This window comes from Lathamus discolor, chromosome 3, assembly GCF_037157495.1.
Source record: "Lathamus discolor isolate bLatDis1 chromosome 3, bLatDis1.hap1, whole genome shotgun sequence".
Classification (NCBI taxonomy): Eukaryota; Metazoa; Chordata; class Aves; order Psittaciformes; family Psittacidae; genus Lathamus; species Lathamus discolor.
In genome coordinates, this window is record NC_088886.1 from 59874187 (window position 1) to 59899438 (window position 25252).

A 25252-nucleotide genomic window follows, 5' to 3' on the forward strand; every position below is an offset into this window, starting at 1 on the left:
GACAGGTAAAAATTCAGCGTGAATTTGGAATGTCAGTGCTTGTTGCCTCTTAGAAACAAGAAATGCGACCGTTTTAGTCTTCCACAGAGGAGACTTGAAAAATTGATGGATGGTTTCATCCAGGTTGGACAGGGCTTGGAGCAACCTGGTCTAGTAGAGGATGTCCTTGCCCATGGTGGGGGGCCGGAACTGGATGAGTTTTAAGGTCCCTTCCAACCCAAACTGTTCTAGGAGTCTATGATCTGCCACCACTCCTCACCCCCAACTCCTTGAAACAGCAGCTGAATAAGACCTGTTGGGGCAGTAAATGACACACCAGCTCTTCCAACCAGTACATTATACCGAAGGTATGGTAAAGAATATGCCTGGATTCTAGAAGGGATTTGGCTGCTAGCTTTGATTGCTATGATTGATTTAATGTTTACATTGTGATAAGGCTTAAAGGACTGAGCTGGAATTGGCCTCATCATGTTCAACATCATCCAGACATAAAGTAAATAGTATTTTCAACAATGTTCATCTGAAAAATGAGAGCAAACACGTCAGTATGGATGAGTAATCAGACCTGAGCAAATAAACAAGAAATACACAGTGTAGGAGGACATTCCTGCTTTTTTCCAAGTCAGTAGCTGTGATGGGAACGTAGCCAGTGAATTAATAGTTAGTGCGCAGTACAACAGAGGGGCTTTACAACAAATGATCAGGCTTTGAATCAAGAAAGTACATTGATGTGATTTCCTATCTGGTTTACCCATCGTTTTCCACTCCTCCAAATCTAGCTAAGCTGCTTGTCCTCTCCCACTCATAGCATCAACTCAACAAGCAAGGAAGGGACTGGGGGCAGCTCTCTAACACGTCTGCCAAGGCAAAGCAGACCAAGCTGCAAGTGCGTAGCAAGTGGTAACGTAGGAGTTGGAGCTGCAGAGCCGTTTGTAATCTGCATCTTTCTTCCCCGTAATTATCTCCACTACCCGAGAGAGCTGAGAACTCCCTTAAGCCTCCCTTGCAAGTAATTTAGATTCTAATAGGGATTCAGAACTCCTGAAACCTGAGTGGGTGGCTCAGTGCATTATTACTGATGAATGTTACCCTGGGTGATGTGCCCAGCAGACCCACAGAGGACCAGCACTCAGCCTTCCATCCAAGAACTGTGTCCTTTTTGTTTTCGAGCATGGATTTGCTCTTTGCCTTAGCTAATTAGGAACTGGTTTCATTCACAACAGCAATTCCATTTGTGGCATTATACCAAAATGTTAATTGGATCTTGTAATGTTGAGTCCTTTCCCTTTTTAATGTTTCTTTAAAATGGAAGTGACAAAGCTTGCTTTCTGCACCTAAACATTTCCTGCCTCTCCTTCCTGGTCTACATTTTTCCCTCAAAGATTCACTGAACGCAGTTTCAATACGTGCTCAGAAATGTCATCGTGAAGACCATAGCTTTATGAGGTGTGGTTTTACAGGCACATGGCCTTGGTTGTGGGGGGTTTTTTTGATGGTGGTTGTGTTTTGCGGTTTTGGTTGGTTGGGATTTTTTAACGTTTTTTTGTTTGTCGTCCCCCCCCCCCCCCCCCATGATGAAGCTCATACTAACTGGTCATTGTTCCCTTGTTGCTAATTCCTTGCCAGACTTCCTTCTTCCTGTTAAACTGGCCCACAACCATACGCAACTATAAGCTTGATGTGAGAGGGTCCATCAGCACAGTAAAGAGCTGGAGAATTGCACTGCTGGGGCAGAAATGGGATGACATCACTCTGATGGATTTTACTGTGGCAGCTGCATAGGGACCTCTGTATATCAAGCAGCTGACAAATGAAGCACGTAACTCAGGACAGGGCTGATGAAGGCTGCAGCACTAGTATGGCAGCTGTTTCTAAGGGAGGTGAGGGTTTAGCAGTTCAGAATGGGCAAAGAGGAGGGTGGAGGGTCTCTTTGCACCTGAGCAATGAAGTCTGGCTTTGATTTCCCCACCCTATGCACCCCTTTTGTTGGTTTATCATCTTAAATCTCTTGAACTGCTCTCTTCAGCAGCTGCAGCACTTTCCTGTGGGCACTGCACACAACCACAGCAATCTCTGCTCTGTGAGGCAGAGGGAATGATGTTGTTAGCTCTGAATTCATTTGCTCTGTGAGTGTAAATCAGGCTTCTACTGTTATTTCGGTGAACTATTTAAAATGTCAGTGCTTGCAGAGGCAAACTGCATGTGTGGATGTGGTACTGAAAAAGCACACTGGAAAGAAAGATACTTCAAATACACAAAAGCTGTTTGTTTTGTCATTAATATAATGTGCTTTTAAATAAACTGTGGATGCTCTTGGCTTTGGAAGCTGTCTGTGATCAGCATGGGTTTCTGTCCCATCTTAACCCTAAAACCTGTAAGCTGTGAGTCAGGTGAAAACAAGTTATCAAGATTTTGGGGTAACTGTCTCAAGCTCGCTTTCTGTCAGTCCTGGGTCATAGTTTAGGCTTCTGACCCAGTTATGCAGCTGGAGCTCCTCACCAACAGGGACCTGCTGGGGTTTATTCCAGCTTGAGACCTAAGTCTGTGTGACTTTGAGAGATCTCTGTTAAGAGGTTGTTAGATCTGGGGCTGCAGTGCCTGTTCTAGCAATTTCTTCTGTGATTCTCCAGTGAGAGGGTGGGATTTATTTATTCATGGTGGTGGTAGTATTTTATTTTCAGCCACAAGAACTTGTGTTTGTTAATTGCTGGCACTTGGAATGTATGAAGCAGGTCCATCCTTCGAAAGAGGAGAGGAGCTCAGACATGGTGAGCCATGTCACCTGTACAAGGTGACACCACACTTAACTGAACTCTGGACTATGGTTCAGAACTGAACTATGGACTATTTGTGTTCAGTCTGTGACCTTTAATCACAGACAGTCCCAAGTTCTTTTGGTTTCCTGCTGGCTAGATGAACAACACAAGACTTCCCTCATTTTTCCCTCCCTACCATCTTCTCTTGGTTATGAAGATCAAGGCTGTGCCAGGGTAGCCCGGTTACGCTTTGTTTTTCCAGTGTCGCATAGGCTTGCTTGTGGCTCCCAAGAGTACAGGCAGCTGCCCCTATGCATCTCAAATTATCCACAGTTACTTATAAGCAGGATGCAGCTGGTGAGCTCACAGGGCTGTGAGTTGTGTGTGTGGCTTGTGTCTCACTGCAGGCACAGAGGGCTCTTCCGTGTGAGAGCGCAAAGCTGACAGCAGCTCCGGTGGCTTTCTGATGAGATGGAGAGCTCGGTAACAAGTACCTCTCAGGGTTGCTTGGTGTCAGCCTTTTGCATTGCCTCTTCAGCAAGGTGGGGGTACAATGAGAGCCAAGCCAGGACCCTTCCCAATGCTGACTGTTTATGCCTGCATCCCAGAGCCTGTAGGAAGGTGTAAGGGTGAACCCATATATCTTCTTCTGGAACATTTTGATCAAGCTTTATTTGATTCATATAGATTTTTTTTTCCTCTTGTTTTTGTGATTGTCCTTGAATGTAGCCTAAGTGCTGTCTGCTCAGGCACTTGAATACAGAACTCCTATGCCAGTCACTGATTTCAGTGTCATTTTTTAGTACGACTTTTGCTGCTTCATATCCTCCAAGTATCTCTTCATGGAGTCAGGCTCTCGACACCTTATTCTTTATTCAGATGCATTAAAAAAGGGGTTGTGTGACATTCTTTTATGAGCTACTATTGCTAGAATTATCCATCTGCTTTTGTACTTTATGACATAAATCATGAGCTCGGGCTTGGAGGAAAAACAGTGTAAAGCAGAGTTGTAATACTTGCATGGAAGGTCGTAGTACTAAATTGTGGTGACAAACCCCTCACTGTGTTCCTATGTATAGGGTTTGTTGCCGCATTTAGTGGCAACATCAGGACACCTGTATCAAATATAGAGAAATCTGCTGGAGTAAATTGAATGCTTGGTACTACTTCCTTACAGAATACTGTTCTTTGGGGCTGCCTGATTGCCAGGGACAGGTCAGATCAGGGGTTTCAGAGAGGCATGGAGAGGGCAGCTGTGACCATACCGGTGGATTTCAGTGTTAAATGCAGATGAGTATTGCAGAGGGGGCAGGAATGAGGCGTCAGAGTCGGTTGCTGTGCAGCATAGTAGTAGCCTGTCTCACTAGTACTGTGCTCTTGAGGAAGATGATAGACTCTTTCAGTAATCTCTGTTAACTTGCATTTAAAGGTTCTTGTGTAGTGCTTGCTTCTTCTCTAGTTGACCTAGTTTATGTTGTGCAGGTTGATTCACTATCTACATTAAAAGCCTTCATTCTCCTACTTTCTTGATGGATTTCTAGTGCAGTGGGTCACCACTCCAGGCTATTTATTTATTTATTTGTAATAATGTCTCAGAGACATTGCTTCAGAGCAAATTCTTATTTTTCATTAGTCTTATTCTTCCCTGGAACATTAGTTAGTTTGATAAAACATATAATGGTTATCTTGGGCCATTCTTCCTCAAGGATTGAGAGCTTTTGTGTGACTATAAGCTGTGTTTTTTGGTGAAATATGTCCATGAGGATGCTTGTGCCAGGAAAACTAATCCAAAATGCAGTAGCAGGTTTGGGGACTGCAGAAAATTGATGAGCTTGGTAAGATCAGAGAAGAAAAACAGATCTCTAGTAAAAGCAAACACAGCTTTCAAGGCACTTAGCAGACATATAGAGCATTTTAAGTAATACAGGTAAATATCTCCCTGGAGCTTTAGCTTTTTCATCTAAGCACACATGAGAGAACAAATAGGAAAATAGGAGGGAAACAAAAGCTTTAAAAATGTCAATGAATAACTTTTCAAGCTGAAAATTACTTTTAGCAGTGAAAATAGAAGCCACATTAGGTAAAAGCAATGAAGCTGTGCATAAAATAAGGGGAAAGACTGAGATCAGTGGTATGCAAAGAAAGTTGTGACTTAAGTGATTAACTCCCTTTTTATAAATGATTTAATTTGATTTGTTTTTAAAGGGCATTTTAAATTTGTTTATGTTGCTGTACTAATACACTGGAAGTTGTTCGTTATTATCGGAAAATGTTTTTCAGTGTATGAACAAAAAGTGATACTTTGATGCTTTTAAAGTTATTTATTAGCTTTTCTATAAGCAAACCATGGTAATTCTGCATAAAATTATAATATCAGGGCATTTTAAATGGTTTTGAGTTTTTTATGAATGGGCTAGGTCTTAGCCCTAGAACAGCTTTATATGCAACCTATGGTACTGGCATGTATTTGGTAGAGAACTTCTGTATAATATGCTAGAGCAAAACTAGGAGACTGCCTGATATATTATGAAATGTCACTTAAAGTTGAGTAGTTGGGTAGTTACACACTTCCAGAGAAAATTCTGCTTTAATCAGAAGCTCATACACACCTCCATGTCATGAACTGCCTTCAGTATAGAGTTGAGCTCCAAATTTAGACAATGACTATGTCTTTTTGCTCTGTTATGTGTATCTATTGAATTCAAAGCATATACAGTCAAATATTTAGTTCAAAAATAGCTTATTCTCCAATTATTTTGATGTCAAGTTATTGCACTGAACTCATAGCTGCAACACTGACTTTACATCCCACTGTAACTAATAAAAGTAATCAAGTGATGCGGCCTTGATAAAACATCACATGTAATAAAAGCATTGATGGGGACAATCTTTGCAGGTCTTGCTGTAACCTCTGACAGCTCTTTATTTTGTGTTACTGGGGAGCTTTGCTCTCATTAATAATAAGCTAATAAACTAATGAACCCATAGGCACTTTTTCTGGGCATGTTGATGCAGTTAGGTTCCTAAGATGCGCTTGCATTATAGAGTGACGTGAGGGCTTAAAAACAGGCCTGTGTATCCCCAGCCTCTGACTGATGCTTTTTCTTTCCAAGCTGTTACAAGTGCAGGTTCAAAGTGTCCCTGCTCTGCAGACAGTTTGATTGTGTGATCATGTGTAACTTGGACCCCAGGAGAGCTGATAGCAGTATCTGTTTTCATTCAGTTCTACTGTAACTGTCCTGCCCCTCTACTCTGCTCTTGTGAGACCTCACCTGGAGGATTGTGTGCAGTTCTGGTGTCCTCAACATAAAAAGGACATGGAACTGCTGGAACAAGTCCAGAGGAGGGCCACGAGGATGAACAGGGGACTGGAGCACCTCCCGTATGAAGACAGGCTGAGGAAGTTGGGGCTGTTCAGCCTGGAGAAGAGAAGACTGCGTGGGGACCTAATAGCAGCCTTCCAGTACCTGAAGGGGGCCTATAGGGATGCTGGGGAGGGACTCTTCGTCAGGGACTGTAGTGACAGGACAAGGGGTAATGGGTTAAAACTTAAACAGGGGAAGTTTAGATTGGATGTAAGGAGGAAATTCTTTCCTGTTAGGGTGGTGAGGCACTGGAATGGGTTGCCCAGGGAGACTGTGAGTGCTCCATCCCTGGCGGTGTTCAAGGCCAGGTTGGATGAAGCCTTGTGTGGGATGGTTTAGTGTGAGGTGTCCCTGCCCATGGCAGGGGGGTTGGAACTGGATGATCTTGAGGTCTTTTCCAACCCTAACTATTCTATGATTCTATGATTCTATAACTGTGTTGAGTCTTAAACTAAAACCACTGGCTGTGTCACATGTTCTTCTCTGCATCTGATAAAACACAGATTGTCCCCCTCTTCTGCACTCTGGTGAGACCTCCCCACAGTCCTGCTCCGGGGCAGCAGCACAAGAGGGAAGTGGAGCTGTTGGAAAAAAGCCAGAGGAGGCCATGGAGATGCTGTGAGGGCTGCAGCAGCTTTGCTCTGGAGCCAGGCTGAGAGAGCTGGGCTGGTTCAGCCTGGAGAAGAGAAGGCTCCTGAAGGGGAGACCTTAGAGCAGCTCCAGTGCCTAAAGGGGCTACAAGAAACCTGGAGAGGGGCTTTTTAAAAGGGCCTGTAGGGACAGGACAAGGGGGAATGGTTGACAGGGGGGATTTAGATTAGGTATAAGGAAGGAATTCTTTACTGTGAAGGTGATGAGGCCCTGGCACAGGTTGCCCAGAGAAGTGGTATTTGCTGCAACTTGAGGAGAGCTTAGGAAAAGGTTCCTGCCTGTGAAAACAGATAAAGTGACATTTTCTTTTGCGTAAGGAGTAGAAATGCTGCATTTTTATTTCTCTAAGGCTTATGCTTGTTGAAACCTCAGTCCTTGATCTAAGTACCAGCAGCTAACCCTTCATTATCTGTAGCTTATTCCGGGCTGTGCTAAGCAGTATAGCCCTCCTGTAGTGATAATGGATACTTCTGTACCAAACACCCTTTTAGGGACAAAAAGGGTTTAAGTTCTATAAATGTGTGGACAAAGAGGAAGGTGAATGATTTTTCCTAAGGCTGAGAGTTTCCTTGGTCTCATAGGATTTGTAAATCACAAACATCAAGGTGTGAATTGGCAGACATGAGCTTGTCACCTGGTCAGGTTTCCTGTGAAAATGCCGATGTCGTCATGAAATCACATTGGTGTCATCTTTGCCCTGCAGCTGTTTTTCAAAGCCTGTTTTCTTATTCTTGATCTTTTCTTTGCAACATGCATTTTTTTTAAAGAATCGTACTTTCCAGTCTAGAAAAAGATACAATCATTTATGGTAACAGAACATGAACGGAGCAAAATTCTCTGAAAAATGGGCATGCACCAGGCTAGAATTGTGCCCTGAAATTGCTTATATAGTTTCCTTGTCTTTTTTTAACCTTTATGCTGTTACGATGTCTGCCAAGTGCATATAATTGATATGTATATATACATTGATTATAACAGTGCTGCTGTTGATCTCATGGTCTATACTAATTTGTTCTTTTTGTTGTTGCAGTGATCACTGATGGGGCACTGGATAAGACAGCTCTAACAGATGATGTGGGAAGTGAGGAGGACCTGTATGAGGACTTCCGGAGCTCCAACCACCGCTATGGTCACCCTGGGGGAGGCGGGGAGCAGCTTGCCATCAATGAGGTACTGAGCTGGTTGGTTTCTGACAGGTGGAAGGAAAGATGCTGGTTCTTGTTGTGAAATATAAGAGAGGTCAACAACCAAACTGATAATGGCAATTTGGATGGGGCTTCAACTGTCATTTACTGGAGGTACCACTTCCAACTGGGTAATGACAGGGTTTGGGCCTTCCGTCAGCATTCTGTCCTTGACAGTAGAGAAAAATGATGCAAGGAAATGGAGAGCCACCAGTCTTGGGCAGGTAGCTCTCCTTCTAGGTGTTTTTGGAAGGGAAATTTAAAACCATCAGCAAGCAGCCTGGCCAGGTCTGTTGTGAGACTTGAAATGTGGCATGCTGAAGGCATAAAGGAAATGTTGAAAAAGGAAATAAAATAATATTGGTCTATATACTTCTTTATTGGTAGATGTGAAGGGTGCAAAGCTTCACGTAGGCTTGGTCTTCACTGCTTCTTCCTGTACCCCAATAAATTCACTCTAGGCGTGTGAAAGACATTCCTTTTTAGTCAATGTTCTTAGCTATTTTCTTTGGTAATGTTGACACCAATTAGCTTGAGAGCAGTGATTTAAAAACATACTACTTATTTTAACTGATGCAATGGTCAACATACAAACAGGATTTAAAATGTTTTGGTTTTCTGCAAAAATATTGTTTTGTCTAATGCATGACATGCATGACCTTCACAGGATGAGAAGGCAAGGGTAAAAGATGTATTATGTTTTCTTGTGGCTAAACTATAACTGAAACTGTTGACTGAGGCTCTGCGCCTGTGTGTTTGATATATATAAGGATGATACATTTGGGGTCTGCAAAGGCTCTGAACAGCTGCACAGTGAGAATAACAGCTTTTGACAAACAGCAATAGCAAATGCTCTTCTAGCAGTTTTCCTGCTCCTACTGCTCGGTATCCCTGACTATGTCCTTGGGTGCCTGGGGTAAGGAAGAGACGTGCTGTATTTTGTTCTGTATTTTTACATCCAAGGGCTATCAAACAGTGGCCAGAGCTTTTTTATTTAACCTCGGCTGTTTTGGGCTGTTGTCACTGGCAAGCAAACTTTAGTAGAACACCAGAAAGCCTTGAGTTGCTTTCTCCCACATTTACCTGTTATGCTTATGAGGGAGTCTTGGTTACCACTATGGGAGTCAGCCCACAGTGTGCACTGAGACTGTAAGAGTGGGGTTTTTCTTCCTTCCCTTTTTGGTGCTTGCCTTGGTAAGTTTGTTACAATATCTCTTATGTGAACTTCTGAATCTGTGAGGCAAGAATTTTACATGAACAGACATGTTAAGTGTTGGAATTGAAATATCTCAAATAGCTGGCAATCAGACAGGCTTATCTTCATCTTGCCTGCTGGACCCAAAGCCTGGGCATCGATTAGCCTTTGCTATTTTCCATAGTAGTGCTAGGAGTAATGTAGGGTGAAGATATCAATGTCCAATCATTTGGTGTCATTTTGTGAGTAGTCTTGTCTTTGTTTTGTTGTATTCAAAATTGCATTTTATTAGTCGTGGATAAGGAAACTATGGTAACTGCATTATTCTTGGTCTTCTTGGAAGAAGCAGCTTTCAAATAAACAGAGAAGGATGAAATACATTTTTAAGGCATTTGGCAGACCAAGTGTTGCATTAAAAAGCAAAACAGCCAGCCACTGAGTTCTAGCTCATTTTGGATCAAGAGAAAATGCTTTTGAAATAAAAAAGAAACCTTTCATAAAACTTAAAAAAGAAAAAATTACTGGCAAGAAAACTAGAGGGGTAAAAGAAAGCTGAGAAGGTTGTATAAAGCCCACCTAAGAAGATCAGCATGAGAGCATGAAAGAGCCAAGGAAAGTCAATCAAAAAGCAATAATAAAGGTTTGGGATGGGAAAAGAGGCAGGGAAGTAATTTTCTTGGGGTATCTGACATTCTTTCAAATGCATTCTTTCTGCTCGTGGAAAGAGATTTGGTGTTTAGATTGGACTTGGAGTTTACTTTGTGTTTGTTCCGGATGAAGACCCTATCCTTGTGTCCTTTTGCTTCCACAGTCTAACTGGGTAAAATGTGGTAAGAGAAAAATCTGTATTGCAGAAGCATTGTGGGTCTTTCCTGTCAGTGCAGAAACATTACATACAGGACAAACAGAGCTTCAAGCTTTATGAAATGTGTTCTATGTAGACTGAAGTTGAGAACATGAGATATTAAGCATACAAAAATCCTCCCTGCCCAATGCTTGAGTGATAATGAGGAAAAACTATAGTGCTTTTAAAGTAATTGGTCTGGACAAGTAGGCTCAGGCCTGTTTGCTTGGAAACATCTGATGTGTACAAAGGGTTTGTTCTGTCTTGCTGAGTGAGGGGTCCATATAGTTCTGTGCTTTGAAAGAAATGCTACTGCAGTTCAACATGTGGAGCGTTTAGCCTCTTGTAGCCCAACATGTACAGTACTGTCTTGTGAAAGCAAAGCACTAAATGTTTCAGAAATAACTGCCAGACCCACTATTTTTTCCTTATCTCTTATGGTTCTGTGTTTGATAAGTTTGGTATTTGGTATGTGAACTCTTGTTCCTTGAGGAAGAGCAGGACTTCATTGGCTTCAGCAGGACAGGATTTTGTATAGGGCATGTAACACCACTGTCTTACGTTTTAAAGTGCCAATATGTATGTTACTGATGTTTGTGCTAACCAGCATTGTTAAAAAGATGCAATTAAGCTAGTTGGTTCCAGCATATATGTTTCTGATTGAACAAAGTAATTCAAATAGAAAAATCTTTTGAACTGACAGAGAGGAGATTTAGATAAGACATTAGGAAGACATGCTTCCCTGTGAGGGTCCTGAGGCGCTGGCACAGGGTGCCCAGAGAAGCTGTGGCTGCCCCATCCCTGGCAGTGTCCAAGGCCAGGCTGGACAGGGTTTGGAGCAACCTGCTCTAGTGGAAGGTGTCCCTGCCTGTGGCAGGAGGTTGGAACTGGATGAGTTGTAAGGTCCCTTCCAACACAAACCATTCTGTGATTCCATGCTCAGGAAGTGGCACAAGCATCTGCCACATGCCAAAGGCAGCAGATCTTTCAGCAGTCCTCTCTTTGTCTTACTGAGCAGTGTATAACTGGGGCTGTTGAGTCTCTAAAGCATTATTCTTATGCTAAACTCTTTGATCACTCACTGAGAAGTTGTTCTAGGCTCACCCAGTGCTCCTCCAGGCTGTCTTAAGCAGCAATAATATTCTTCATAGCATTTCTCACATTATCTATCTACATTCTAATTAATAGAAATCTCCTGTGTCCTACATGAGGACAAATTTCGAAAGACAGAAGAAATGTAAGCTGGTGCCACAAAACATTACCATCCCCTTATGTACAGAATAGGTTGCAAAAGCTATGTTCACAACAGTGTTTCAGGCTGAAGACAGAATGAGAATTATTCATCATGTGGAAGCAATATATAACTAATCTGGGATAAGAGATTCATTACCACTTTTATATTTTAATATATTGAGTATATGGCTCTCCCAACTGATAACTAAATTGAATAGAAACCAGTTAACAAATGCCACCCCCCCCCTTTTTTTTTTTTTCTTTTTTCTTTTTTGTTGTTTCCAGAAGGTTTAATTCCTTATTTTCTGTCTTCAGTATTTCTGCAAACAAGGTTGACAGCTGTGGTCCAGAGCAGCAATTATGATTTATTTGCAGAGTTACAGTATAAAGCTCAGTGCTGCCAAGGACAAGAAATAGTGTTCCCCAAAGGATATAAATCTTTACTGGATCCTAGTTTTTGTTCCCAAGTGCTTGCATAACTCTGTACAGGGCTCAGATACGAATGTTAAGAGTACGGAGTCAGAATTGTAACTTCTTTTACTGCCTGATGGATTTTATTTTTACAGTTCTCAGGTCTGCAAACTTCTGAGGTTGTTTCAGAGGGCAATGGATTTAAAGCAAATCCATATATTCAAATACTACGTAGCAATTATGACCATCAAATACGAGGATCAGGAGATAAGTGGTCCCAGGGGTCACCAGAGCCATATTTCTGCTTTCTGCCATGGGCAGCCATAGCTGCTATGAGCCACTTCCTCTGCCTCATCAGCATTAGGGCTTGGTCATCCCCTGCTCAAGGGATCCTCTGCCAGCAGGCTGGAAATGAAGAGTGGGTGATGGAAGCCAGGGTAGCTCACTCTGCACTGTGGATTATACTCATCTGAGGAAAGACAAGGGCCTGTAGTGACAGGACAAAGGGAGGGTGGTTTTAAACTGACAGAGAGGAGATTGAAATTAGACATAAGGAAGAAAGGTGACTTTCAGTATGAGAATGGTGAGGCGCTGGCACAGGGTGCCCAAAGAAGCTGTGGCTGCCCCATCCCTGGCAGTGCTCAAGGCCAGGTTGGACGGGGCTTGGAGCAACCTGTTCTAGGGGGTGTCCCTGCCCGTGGCAGGGGGTTGGGGCTGGATGAGCTTTAAGGTCCCTTCCAACCCATGCTTTCTCTAAATAGCCCTATTAATGTGACACTCATCAGGAACAAATAAAAAACCCCAGGCTTAGCTTAGTTCTTGGGGGAGGAATAGCACATGGGGTCTATCACAGTTTTAACTCCTGAACAAAAACTGTGAGGTGACAAAGTGGAAGGGGCCCTGCACACACATAAAGGAGTGTCTGGGTTATGGGGTCAGTCTCTGAATGGACCTTATTACACCTTCCGGGAGCCAGACTGAAACAGCAGAATAGGAGAGGTAGCCTCTATGTTTCACCTCTCTGCAGGCATGGGTGTATCCCCATACACGTACTGACATGTTCAAGGAGGGGAGAGTACTGCCCAAACTCTCATCTGTGGCTGTAAACCAGACCTAAATACAACACTCAAAGGAAATAACTGGAGGCAGCATGATGGCTTTGGAGTTCTTACATCAGCCCTGCCAGCTGTTAAATTGTAAAGACTCTAACAGCTCCTGTTAACGCTTGTTAATGACAGCTTGTGACTATTAGGGCACTCTTTAATAATATCTGTTGTTTGTCTGCATTAAATGTTTTCCTGTTACTAAGGTGCAGAGGGAGGCTTGGCTCCACAAGTAGTTTTCCCCTTGGAGAAAAAAAGATCCAACAGCACTATAACTCCTGAAGCTACTTGTGCCAAATCACTTCAAAGCCCACCTGTATTTTATCCAGAGTATCTGTGGGTTTCTAGAACTGCCCAATGCTCCCCACCACCTGAAGAAAACATGGCATCTACTGATGATACTGATCACAAGAGGTGGCTGTTTCTTTGTGTTGAAGGCTGCAACCACCCTCCAATGCTTTGGCATCCAGTTAAGAGATCTTTTAATCCACACCAGTGGCATTGTATCCTGTTGAACTAAGGGTTACACTGCAGAAGGTCTTGGCCTCCTGCCTGCCACTTGTAGCGTGAGGACCATTTACCAAGGCGCCAGTGAGACTATCAAACCGTTGCCCTGCTACACTAGTGTGGCAGGCTGGCACCAACCCTCTGAGGTCCTGATGGTCAGTACCTGCTGAGACCTCTCACATGCACCCAATCACAGGCTTTCTAACCTGCCATCCTTCAACCAGTGCTGCCTGCAGGACCTGATTGTGGCACACACATGCTTGATAAGGCCCTGTGCAGTAACAATCAAGGATGTGTCTAGGTGAAAGTGAATGATTTCACCATTTGTGTGTAAAGTGGGAGCCTTCCTTTCAAACCTGCCCTCTGTCTGATACAGAGAAGGACCTTGGCCTTGTTGTATCTCACTAGCTGTTCTTGGGAGCTCCTTGTTTAGCTTTTGGGATCCTTGGTCTCTCCATAGCTGTTCTATGGGAGGAAGAAATTAGAAGCACTGCAATGTTTGCCCCCCTTCTAAGACATGGTTTCAAAAGTGTAGCATAAATTAAGCTGCAGTTATTCCTGATTGAAATGGTAGCCTGATGTTGTGCAGACACTGGTCTGTTTTGCAGGGTCTTGGTGTTACAATTCACTCTGCCAAAGTCTTCATTCTAAAAATAGTTTTGGGGATGTCCGTGCCCCAGTTCTCTAGTTCAAGAAACACCTGTGATGGAGAACAGCACAATAAATGGTACAAAGATTTGCAGAGAGGAGGGGATAAAGAAAGAATGTGTCAGAGTAGGAATGCTGGATAAAGGTTAGTGTAGAGGTTAGGTGTTTGCATAGAGACAGAGGAGTGTGTATATCTGCGTTTATACCATACTTGTACCTCAGGCACCTCTCAACATGTTTTTGATATCAGAACATTTCTTGGATTTGTTCTTCTCTCTCCAAATCCTGATGTGGAGCAGCTCCTCTCTGCAGTTTTGTTTTTTAACTAATCCCCAGAAGACACTTGAACCCAGTGGTGGAAAAACAAAATCCTTCCTGGCTCTTCTGGCCCGTCAGAGAGCACTGTTAATCCCTCAAAGGATCTTCCCTGGTAGCTTCAGTTGTGTGGCCAAGGCTCCATGTCCTGCACTCAGTAAACTGAGGGCAGAGTTAGCAGCAGGTTCAACCATGTTTTTTAGCACAGTGAAAGCATTGGCAGATTCCTTGTAGTTTTATGTTACCACTCCGATAAAAGCAGCAAAACTGTGGGAGCTGTAGAGGGAAGAAAGATCAGTGAGAGCAACCAAGCTGCAGAAGTGCCAGCCCCCCTTTTCCTGAGGCTCATGGAAAGACTCCCCCTCACTCTGGGGGTGCTTGAGGCCAGCCCTTGCTCAGTGCCCTCAGCGTGCCCTGGGAGAGCCACTGTTGAAGTGCAGGTCAGTCACATGCCTGCTCCTTGCCACAAAAGGAGATGCTGCTTGCATTAACCCCACTACTCCCACACTGGGACACACATGTGCTCTGCGGGCAAGCACACACAGCAGCCTTTGTCCCCAGGAGTAGGGACTGTGGGACTGACTAACACACCTCCCTGTGGCACATAATTTGTCAGACTTGCATTGAGTTGGAAGTGTGATGAGAGCCTCAGAGGACAGGAGCAGAGCCGTGCTGCTGTGCAGCAGTTGAATGTTAAGTTCAGCCTATTTCTTGCAGTTCTGGGTTGAGGGTAAATGTAAGTTGTAGGGAATGGTGAACTACAAAGGTGTTGGTATAGGTTATTCTTTTCAGTCATACTTCTATCTGCTTGTATCTGTAATCTTTAGAGAGGATCCTGCTTCTGGCTGTTCCACTGACTTGCCCCTGGCAGGTCTTCATGTCAATGGGTTTTGTGAAAAGAAAGCAGGCTGCTTGAGTTATCCAGTATGGACTGAATGTCCTGGGTTTTTTTCATGTTCCTCTGTGCCTAATGTATGCATTGCTAGTAAAGCAGAGGAGCACCTTGCTCATTTACTCTTGGGGCTATCAATTTCCCATCCTTGCCTTGCTGATCATTTTGACAGCCGCTTACTATGTTTGCTTCTGAGCTGTATTTTAGATTCTGACTAATTTCTTGGTCAGTGGCACAGGCTCTTGGAGAACAGCCCACCTAGACTTGTTCTTCAGGGTATGTTGTTCTGCTGCATTTTTTCCAGCCTGCTGGCTCTAAACCAGAGGTATAAGGAAAATGTGGCCTCGGAAGGCTGCTTGACTACATAAAGTTTCTGTCCTGCTTTTCTGTTGGGCATGGCGTAAGAATGTCTAGCCTGTTTCCTACTCACGGTTTGTATATGTCTTTTACCCTCTCATAGCTTTTCTTATGCTCATACTCCATGGAGATTGTTGTTTTCCTCAGCTCTCCTTTGGCTCCTTTAATTGCATCAGAAGACAATGAAGGAGGATCCTCAACATTATTACATGGCAGCTTGGTAGAACTTTACAGAGCTGTGACTTGTAAGCATTTTTCCTGTTTTCTGCATCCACAAGACTGGTATATTCTGTAAGAGGTGAGGAGGCTGAGCAGTCAGAAGTGTCAACACTGCTCTGCAGCTAAAGGAACCCTGTGCTCATACTTTATAATGTGTGGGCTCAACAGAATGTGCCAGACAGCCCAAATTTGAACGGCTTTCTTGAAAACTCCCATATACCCAGAAAGAAAGGAGTCTTATGGTCTAGAAACAAGCAAAAAAAGTAAGTCCTGTCCCTGTTGTGTGTCGCCCCACCACCACCTCCTAGATACTCTTACAGGGCTTACCTTTTAGTGGTTCTTTGGCTCTGTACACTATGCATCTTCCTCTGCTCCCTGTTAGTCACCACATTAATCTTATCACTCACCTTGCACTGTTACTCATACCCTTCTCATCCAGACTTTTCACTGCTTCATTGCAGCTTCCTCTGTCCTTAGCTGCTTCAGGCCGCACAACTTTATTCGTACCAGTTCCCTCTCTCCTTTCTCTGACTTTCTCGGAGTATTTCTTTGCCTGTTTCTCCCTTATTTCTCCATTCATGTCCACATAGTGCCCAAATGAAGAGCATTCCTTGTCTTTGTTATCCGTGGCTGTCAAATTTTTGGGGTATCAAAATTAAAGCATTAAAATAATTTCTAGGACCTCCTGAACACCACCTCCCTTGGTCAATAAGGGTGTTGTTAACACTCTGTCTGTTCCTCAACTCTGTAAGAGTGTCATCTTTTATTCTGACCCCTTTCCAGTGACTGCATTCAAGCTGTTAATCTTGCCAGGTCTCTAGGATGCATAATTTCATTTGTCTTACCGTATCTCCTATTTAGTTTGTCTTTATTTCAGAGCATCACTAATAGAGCATCCTTTGTTCTGCCCATGTCTAATCTTGTATCGGAAAGATCTATTTTCCTGGCATGGACTGTGCCAGCCTGTCTTTGCTTCTCTCTGCTTGTTCCTTGCTCTACCACATCTATTGTAATATGCATTGTCTTACTTCACCAACCATTCTTGTATGTATGTCCCTTGCCTGTCATCTGTTATTCAGTATTGAGAGAGCATTTTTCACCCTCAGTCAAACCCAGGTGCATGTCCAGCACTAGTCACATCCACCCTGGACATGCGTTATCTTCTGTGTGTGATGCTGGGTGCTCCCATGTCAATAACTCCCAGATACCTCAAACATGTTAATGGTTACTGTTGCTATTCTTGAAACTAAAAGTTGGTTTAGGAGAGCTTGATTTTCCAGCTTTAGTGGAGTCTGAAAGCAAAAGACTGGTTGCTAAGCACATTCTGTAATTTTTTTAGGGTTTAAGTCTATCTTTTTTGTTTTATAATAAGGGGTGGCTCATCTAAATGGCTGCTTTCCTTGCAGTGTACCAGTGTGGCTGTGCCTTAATCTGTGCACTGCACAAAGAAACTGTCAGGCTAATTTTCTATCCATTGATAATTATCTCCTGAATCTTGGGACTCAAGAGAGAGGACAGCTTGTAACATTTTGGCAGTATTACATGAGTAAACTCTCCAAGGAAGTACTGTCTGTAAAAGCTGTGTGGGCTTAAACCATGCAGTACTAGGTAGAGAAACATGCAGTGAGAGTAACTGTGCTCTAGTAAGAGTGTTACACACTGTAAAATTCAGAGCAAATTGTGGGCCTCTGACAGACTGCTTTCCATTTTAGAAATACATGATCATATGCAGTTTAAGAAGCTGTACTTCTTCTGATGCTTCCTGGCTGTGGCTCAGTAGTGAATGACATCAGTTAGGGAGGCGTTAAGCTGCAGTTGTTACTGAGGGTTAATTCAGTGTATAACAGGGTTGGTAGTTGCTTAGTTTGGATGCTGGGCAAAGTGGTATTTGGGAGTTAAGGAAACTCGGGTTTCTTGGATTGATTTGCAGGTAGGAGTGCTCGCCCCTCTCACAGTTTCATTCTCAGTCTCTCTTTTTGATTGCTGAACTGAAAACCTAGTAGAAAGTTGTTCACTGAATGTTCGCTCAGAGCCTGGATTCTTTTTTGAAAGATGCCTTTGAAATGGTTCCACAGGTGGAAGTATTTTCATCACCCAGTTAATGAAATAAAAATCAATAGAAGCTTCTTCCTCCAGAAGCTCTTCATCAGCTGTTATGAAAAGGGCAGTAATAATTCAGTGATTTTTTTTATGTCAAAGAAAGGTTGAAGGGAAAGAAACCCAGTCTTGTGGATGCAGGTGAAGTTTGTTACTTGGGCTGTTGAAGGTTTCTGTGTGTCCTGAACATCTTCTCTTCCTCTCTAGTTTTGTATACACAGCATCCAAACAACATGTGATGCCAACTAGAGGGACAGGGGAGTTCGTATTTGTGTCTGTGGCTTCATTGGTGTAAAAAGAGAGTAATGCTACTTCAGAAGATACTCTATTTAGGAACAACTTGTAAGAAGTTGGTACTTACATACTGGGTTTGCATGTGTCATGGGTTAACCCCAGCAAGCAGCTAAGCACCATGCAGCCACCATACAGGCACTTGCTAATTCCTCTGCAGTGGGATGGGGGAAAGAATTGGAAAGGTGCAAGTGAGAACTGGTGGGTTGGTATAAAGAGAGTTTAATAGGTAAAGTAAAAGCCACGCACGCAAGCAAAGGAAACCAAGGAATTTATTCACCACTGCCCATGGTCAGGCAGGTGTTCAGCCATCCCCAGGACAGCAGGGCTCCATCATGTGTGACTTGGGAAGACAAACACCATCACTCCAAATGTCCCCTTTCTTTCTTCTTCCCCCAGCTTTATATGCTGAGTGTGACATCATATGGTATGAAATGTTCCTTGGGTTAGTTGGGGTCAGCTGTCCTGGTGGTGACCCTCCCCCAGCTCCTTGTTATGACTTGCTGGTGGGGTGGTGTATGAAGCAGAAGAGGCCTTGGCTCTGTGTAAAGACTGCTCAGCAATAAGTAAAACATCCCTGTGTGATCCATGCTATTTTCAGCACAGTTCCAAAACGCTGCCCCATAAAAACCCAGCTGAAATCAGTGCAGCATGGTAAGCAAAGCTGTGTTGATCAAAGCAGGCAAACAAGCCATGAGCCAGCTGCCTGGTTTGTCCACACTCTGTGCCCTGCAGGTCAGTGTGGCTGGGCAAAAAGTATGTGTCTGTATCAGATGGGCTGAATCCAGGCTCAGTTCTAGCACTTCTGTCTTTGTAGTTGTTAATATTTTGACTTGTTTTTCACCTTGTTGAAGAGAGGGTGTTGATAAATGACCCAGTAAGAGTGTCCTTTTTTCCCTATGGTGATGTTCAGAGCAGTTTATTTTGTGCCTACAATACTGATGCATTCTTGGCTTTAGGAGGAGCTAAATTGTGTGTCTTGTAGCGAGCACATCCCTGTTTGTGCTAAGTCTTGGAAACGTGCTTTAGCATGGCATCTAGCTTGCTGCTCAGAGCCTTGCTTTCCAAATCTGCTCTCCTGTGAGAGGTGGTGGGGCTGGCCCCTCTGAACAGTTGCCCTTAGGGGCCTCACTCTGGGCGTATCCTCTTTGCTTTCCCAGTGCACTGGGTATAACTTCAGTGCTTGTCTCCACAGTTATTTATTTGCTTGTTCTACTGAAGCACCTGTGTTGCTTATTACAGTTACTAATTTTTCATGTTTATATACATGTGCCTTTCAGTTCCCAGTTCAGCTGTGACAATACTGAAATGCTCTTTTCATCTGGCAAACAAGTAGGTTTGCTTGTATGCTCCTGGCCTCCTAAAACAGACCCCATTTGGTGCACATACAAGCAAAGTGACTAATAAGGGTGGACAGTAATTAGTATGATTTAAATGAAAAGCAAAGGGGTGTCTTTCTGTTTCTGCTTTATCTACTATTAGGCTGGGAGTTCTTGAATAATTTACTCTCTGAAGGCTTGGTCACAGACTGACTTCTGTGACTGTCAGCATGGCTTCGTGTGCAGTCAGGCCTTGGAAGCTGCTCTGTGCTCACTACTTGGACTGTTTGAGTGGCAGCGTTATTCCCTGGGTGCAGTCCTGGCTGAGGAGGAAGGATTGGAAGTAAATTATTACAATTGCAAATTAGATTCCAGTGAATGTTGTATAACACTTAGTTGAAATGTGCTCGCTCACTGATAGTTATACAAACTAAGTCTCCCTTTACTACAAGCCACAAGGTAAAACAAGGTAAAACTTGTAGCTGTTTCATCTCTTGCTGATGCCACATACCACAGAAGCATGTCTGATCGGTGAGGAATAAGAATGAGGCTTGATTTCTGTCACGGAAAAATGCCACATGGTGTTTAGCAGCGCACACACACCCACCCATCCCACAAATGCTTTGAGTTACCATGGAAGTAACTCCCCCGTGCGCAGAGGTGAGATTGAGATTAGACATTAGGAAGAAATTCTTCCCTGTGAGGGTGCTGAGGCACTGGCACAGGGTGCCCAGAGAAGCTGTGGCTGCCCCATCCCTGGCAGTGCTCAAGGCCAGGTTGGACACAGGGGCTTGGAGCAACCTGCTCTGGTGGAAGGTGTCCCTGCCTGTGGCAGGGGGTTGGAACTGGATGAGCTTTAAGGTCCCTTCCAACCCAAACCATTCTGTGAGTCTATGATATGCACAGGCTCTGTGAAGGACTGTGTGAATTCACTGCATGGGGGTGAAAACAGAAGCCAGGTCACAGCTAGAGTCACACTGCAGTTTTTGTCCCTGTCAAGACCAGTTTCTGCTCTTGCTTCTTTATTCCATGTGGGATCAGAAGGGTGACTGCAACTTTACATCGTGTAATGCTCCAAAATGTACACAAGGTGAGCATGTTCTGTGTACCCTGGCAGTGTAGTACAGACAGGAAGGCACTGAGGTCTGACTTACACAGTGTGTGTCTTGGTGGGTCACCAGAGTTTATTTCCTTTTAGTGTAACTGACTAAAGGAGAAGAGGTGGTAGTTGCTGTGATCGTGCTTCCCATTCACCATGATTAATTCCTTTTGAGGATCCGCATAAGTCCCAGATACTGTTTGGTGGCTTAGACCAAACTGTTCATGAAAAGCCTTCAAAATCAGATGTGAGTTGCAAAGTGCTCAAGAGTTGAACAGTGCAATGATGCAAGTCAACTGTGGACTTGAAGAACCTCCATTAAATAGAAGTCTTCAAGCTTAGTGATCTAAGTATTGTGCCGTGGTGCATATGTCAGGGCTTTTCAAAGCCATTAAGAAAATGCAGGCCAGAAGCTCAAGAACACCAGGGAATGTGGGCAGCCTGTGTATCCCAATAGTTTGCTCTGTATTGCGAAGTTCTGCTCATTAGGACTTGAAGCTGCACTGAGAGCACAAGCCCTTGCCTTATGCAGTTTTCCCCTTTTTCTATATTTAGGCAAGAGACAAGGAGATTTTCAGGATCTTTAATTTCAGAAACCAGCAAACTGAAATAATGCTAGACTTGATTTTTATAATGCTTAAAAGAGACATCTTAAACGTTACAGAAACATAAGGAGACAGTGGGAGCTGTTTGATTGCTTAGCACTTTCTGTATAACCCCTGCTAAGGGTAGCACAATTTAGGGGAAAAAAACAAAATACCCAGCCAGACCATAACTCTTAAACTTTTTCCCTTTCAAATGTCTCACTTTCCATGTTCCCGTATACATAGAGGAGCGATGCAGCTCTTCAGGAAGCATTTTGGGCATTGATGTGCTAACACCTGAAAAGATAGCTGTTTTTTTATATTTACTCTTTCAACTGTGAGAGCAGCTGAATGCATTCTGCTCATACCCACATCATGTGCCTGCTCCCTCATTGCCCTTCCCAGAGATGGATGCTACCATAGGTATTTAGCAGTTAGTATGTTTAAGGGTGGAGCCATGACTTGTGGTGCCTGCTCCTAGGAATGTGTGAGTATGTGCGCATATATATATATACACATTGGGTTTTTTGATTTATCTTCTTTTTTTCCATGTTTGGAACTATTGGATAAAGTGCAGAGTCATCCACTTTGCATCCAGCTCCACACAGTAACTGCTCTATCATCCAGCCCTGGCTCCAGGGGCTGGATTGCTGAATTTATATTCTCAGTTTCATGAGGGTGTGTGTATGCGGTGAGCACATGAGAACTGGAATATGTGGAATTACCTCCCATCAGTGAAGGACTTGAATACTGGGTCCCTTTCCTGGGAAGTGCTATAACTGCTAGCTGCTGAGTAAAAGATGGGCTCCTTTACTGACTAGAGGGAAGGGCTGCAATTGTATTTAAAGAGCCTCTCTGTGATAGGTACTCTCCAGGAACCATCCCTGACCTTTCCAAGGAGTGCCTTCTGATTCTGTCCAGACATTGGTGGGAGCTATGCTTAGGCTGGGGCATCTGCGAGTGTACCCTAGGCAGCCTGATGCTTGGTGAGCTTCACCATCCAGCAGCAAGTTATTAAGTTCATAAAAGCATGTTTAAGGCTCTGCAGAGCTGACTAGAGGTTTTCTGGTTGCAGAGATTTCAGTCACAGAATGGTTAGGGTTGGAAGGGACCTCCGGAGATCATTCAGTCCAGCCCCCTTGCCAAGGCAGGGCCACCTAGGGCTTTTTGCACAGGAACATATCCAGGTGGGCCTTGAATGTCTCCAGACAGGAAGACTCCACAACTCCCTTGACAGCCTGTAGATTTAAGTGCCTCGGTCCTGTGGACTTTACGGCTCTAGGATCCTGCTGGGAAGTGGACAACATTATCCAACAGGAGCCGCTTCTCTGGACCACCAGTGAGAGTACTGCATCTCCGCTATCCGACTTGCAGACACCCGTCAGCTTGTTGCACACTCAGGTGTGCCCTCGCCGTGCCCTTGCACCGCTGCAGGGACAGATTTCCTTGCCCTCCCCGGCGCAGCAGGACCTGTCTCTACCGCAGGCACGCTGTCAGTGCGGGTGGAAGGGTTTAAAAAAGCAGCCGCCTAATCCGCTCCTGACCCTCCTTAAAAGCCTCCCCTGCACACCGCGCGTTGCTAGGGCCTGCATAGATCCTGGAGACGGCGCCCAGCAAATAGCTGAGCCGCTCTCTGGAAAGCCAATATCGCAGCCCGGATTGCAGTGCTCCGGCACGCTGGGGCTTCCTGCAAGGAGGAATTCAACGTCTTCGTTCTGCTAAAGTGATGACGACGGTTCCTTCGGCCGTGAGAAGACGTGGAAGCCCACGGATGTGCTGACAAGCATCCCCCTGAGATAAGGGGGTGGGGAAGGGGCGTTTTGGCACACGTGCTGTGCGGGACCAGCAATGGCTGAGTCGAGCCATTTAGACTTCTGCTTTTGAGAGCTGTAAACCAGCTTTTGTTCACAGCCCTCTGCCCCATCTGTGCCCCTGCTGTGAGCTGTACAGCAGTCACTCAAGCTTGCTGCTTTTTTTTTTTTTTCCTTCATTTTCCGGGGGCTGAAGCCATGGCAAAGGTCCCCGACCGAAGCAGGCACAAATGGAGCGCACTTCACACTTTCCTCCGCTGCAACATGAACCCGGAGACCCAGCGGGTAGTGGTCTTTGTCATCCTCCTCTTCCTCATCATCGTCAACGTGGTGCTGATGTTTCTTTTGGCATTTCACTGAAGGAAGACCGCCGGTAGTGGTGTGGTGCATGGGGTTTTCCAGGACTGGGCGACAAATCAGCAGGTCAGCTTGTCGTTGTCTGCCTCTGGTCTGCTTGTCTGCTGTTACGGTAACTGTGTGTCTCAGAGTATCCCTCCTTTGTTTTTTGATCATCACCTTCTTCCCCACCCTGCTCCCCTCACTCTCCTCCTGTCATCACCTGTGCCTTGCAGTTTGGAACACTGTTAAACCAGAGAAAGGCAAAGAGGTAATGGAGCCAACCTGCTTAATCGGAACTGCTCTGCATGGCACTGGATCCTAACCATGACAATACTGTGCCTATACGGAGCACTTGCAACCCTGGAGAAGCTCAAAGTGCTGCAGCTTCATTTGCAGAGGGACAGTCATCCTGTAATGAGCCTTTACACAAGGACCTGCTACGTGTAAACACCTTCTGTCAAAAGCAGAACCCTGTAAAGCCTCTGTTGCTCTGCCTTTGTCAGCACTGCACTGTGCAGTGGTGTGAGTAATGCCCAATTAGCCAAAATGATTGATCAATAGTGCATCAGGAATTCAGGCTGAATAAGCGCTGCAGTGGTGTGGAAGGAGTGTTTTGTTGGCTTTTATCCTATTTTCCTTATTATATCTCAGTGCTTATCTGCTATGTGTATTAAAATGGCTGGCAGAACCACAACGTAGTACACTAATGCAGGCCACATGTTTCTCACTGGCTAATAGTAGCCTTGCACAGCGAGGAAGTGACTCAAGCAGCACTCATGTAGACCTGTTAGGAGGGAAGGGCAGCAAAGCAGCATGCTCACTCCAGGCCTACTCACCCCAGTGGTGTTTGATCATCAACGTGTCACAGCACTTCCAGACTTGGACATTGGCACCTTGATGGAGTAACACTCTATGGCATTGAAGAAGACCGATTCCTGGAGGAAGACAGACTGGAAAGAAAGCTACAGTGCGCTGTTCTTAATGACACTGCTTGCATTTGTGCTGGAGACTGTGCAAAAGATCCAAACCCGTAAAAATCAGCAGGATCCTTCATTTAATGTGTTAGGTAATGCGCAGTTTAAGTACAGCTTTCATGAAGGCAGTGCATTTACTGGCACTAATGGCTGAAGTTACTGCAGTCCTTTCAGACCTGAATATTTATGGCTTCTGAAGTCAGATGAGATGTTGAAGAAGGCCGGATGATGATGTTGTCTCTGTCATTATGAGCGATGTACTCTGTACTAGTGGTTTATGTGAGTGTGTTTAAGACATTGTGTTCCAGAAAACCACGTCACTTTAGCACGCAGAGCAGTGAAACTGGTACTTCATGAGCTCCTATCTGCTATGTCTGAGGTATGAAAGATCGTTTGTCCTGAGAGAGGAGAGTTTCTTGCAGTGCTGGGGTGTGTAGCAGGCCCCAGCTCTCTGCACTTCTCTAGACATCTCTTACATAGATGAACAGTTCTGAACTATTAAAAATCTCAAATTAGGCCAATTTAACCCTATTAACCAGACACTGTGATAAATGGACACTGGGCCCATCCAGTATATGTAGTTTCCTGAAGTTGCCATTTCAAAAAAAAAAGCAAACCCAAACTTCAGCACACAACACTGGTTTTCAGACAAATCTGCTTTCTCTCCCTTCTAAACTGTACCTGTGGTCTTAGCTACAGCTGGAATTAGAACTTCATGGTGTAAGGTGGAAAAAGGATTGTTAGAAAGGACAAGTGAAAGATGTGAAAGCATACCCCAGCCTTCAAATGAGAGATGAGGGACCCAAGTATGCCTTTGGGATCATAGGTGTCAGTGTCAGAAAGCTTTTGGCAGCTGCTGGTGAGGGTAAATCATGCACCAGGTCTGAGCAGGCTCTGAAAGTGCTTGAGCATTCAGAAGTTCTCACCCCTCATCTGGTGGGTGAGTATTTTGCTCTGGCCAGCAGTGGGAGCAGTAATAGGCCTAAGCATCAACCACGACAGCCCCTGCAATGTGTGTGAACTGTCTGTTACTGCTGTCTTGCCTGCTCCGTATCTTG

At 44.4% G+C, this 25252-nt stretch overlaps 1 protein-coding gene across 2 annotated transcripts in view; it reads left to right on the plus strand.

Annotated features, from left to right (window-relative positions):
• The window catches only part of ARHGEF4 (Rho guanine nucleotide exchange factor 4), a 110150-nt gene that overhangs the window by 59573 nt on the left and 25325 nt on the right, over positions 1-25252 (plus strand). For both annotated transcript variants that reach the window (XM_065675518.1, XM_065675519.1), the window contains exon 4: positions 7803-7942. In XM_065675518.1, the coding sequence (XP_065531590.1) occupies positions 7803-7942 (140 nt within the window). The remainder of the gene's footprint in view (positions 1-7802; positions 7943-25252) is intronic.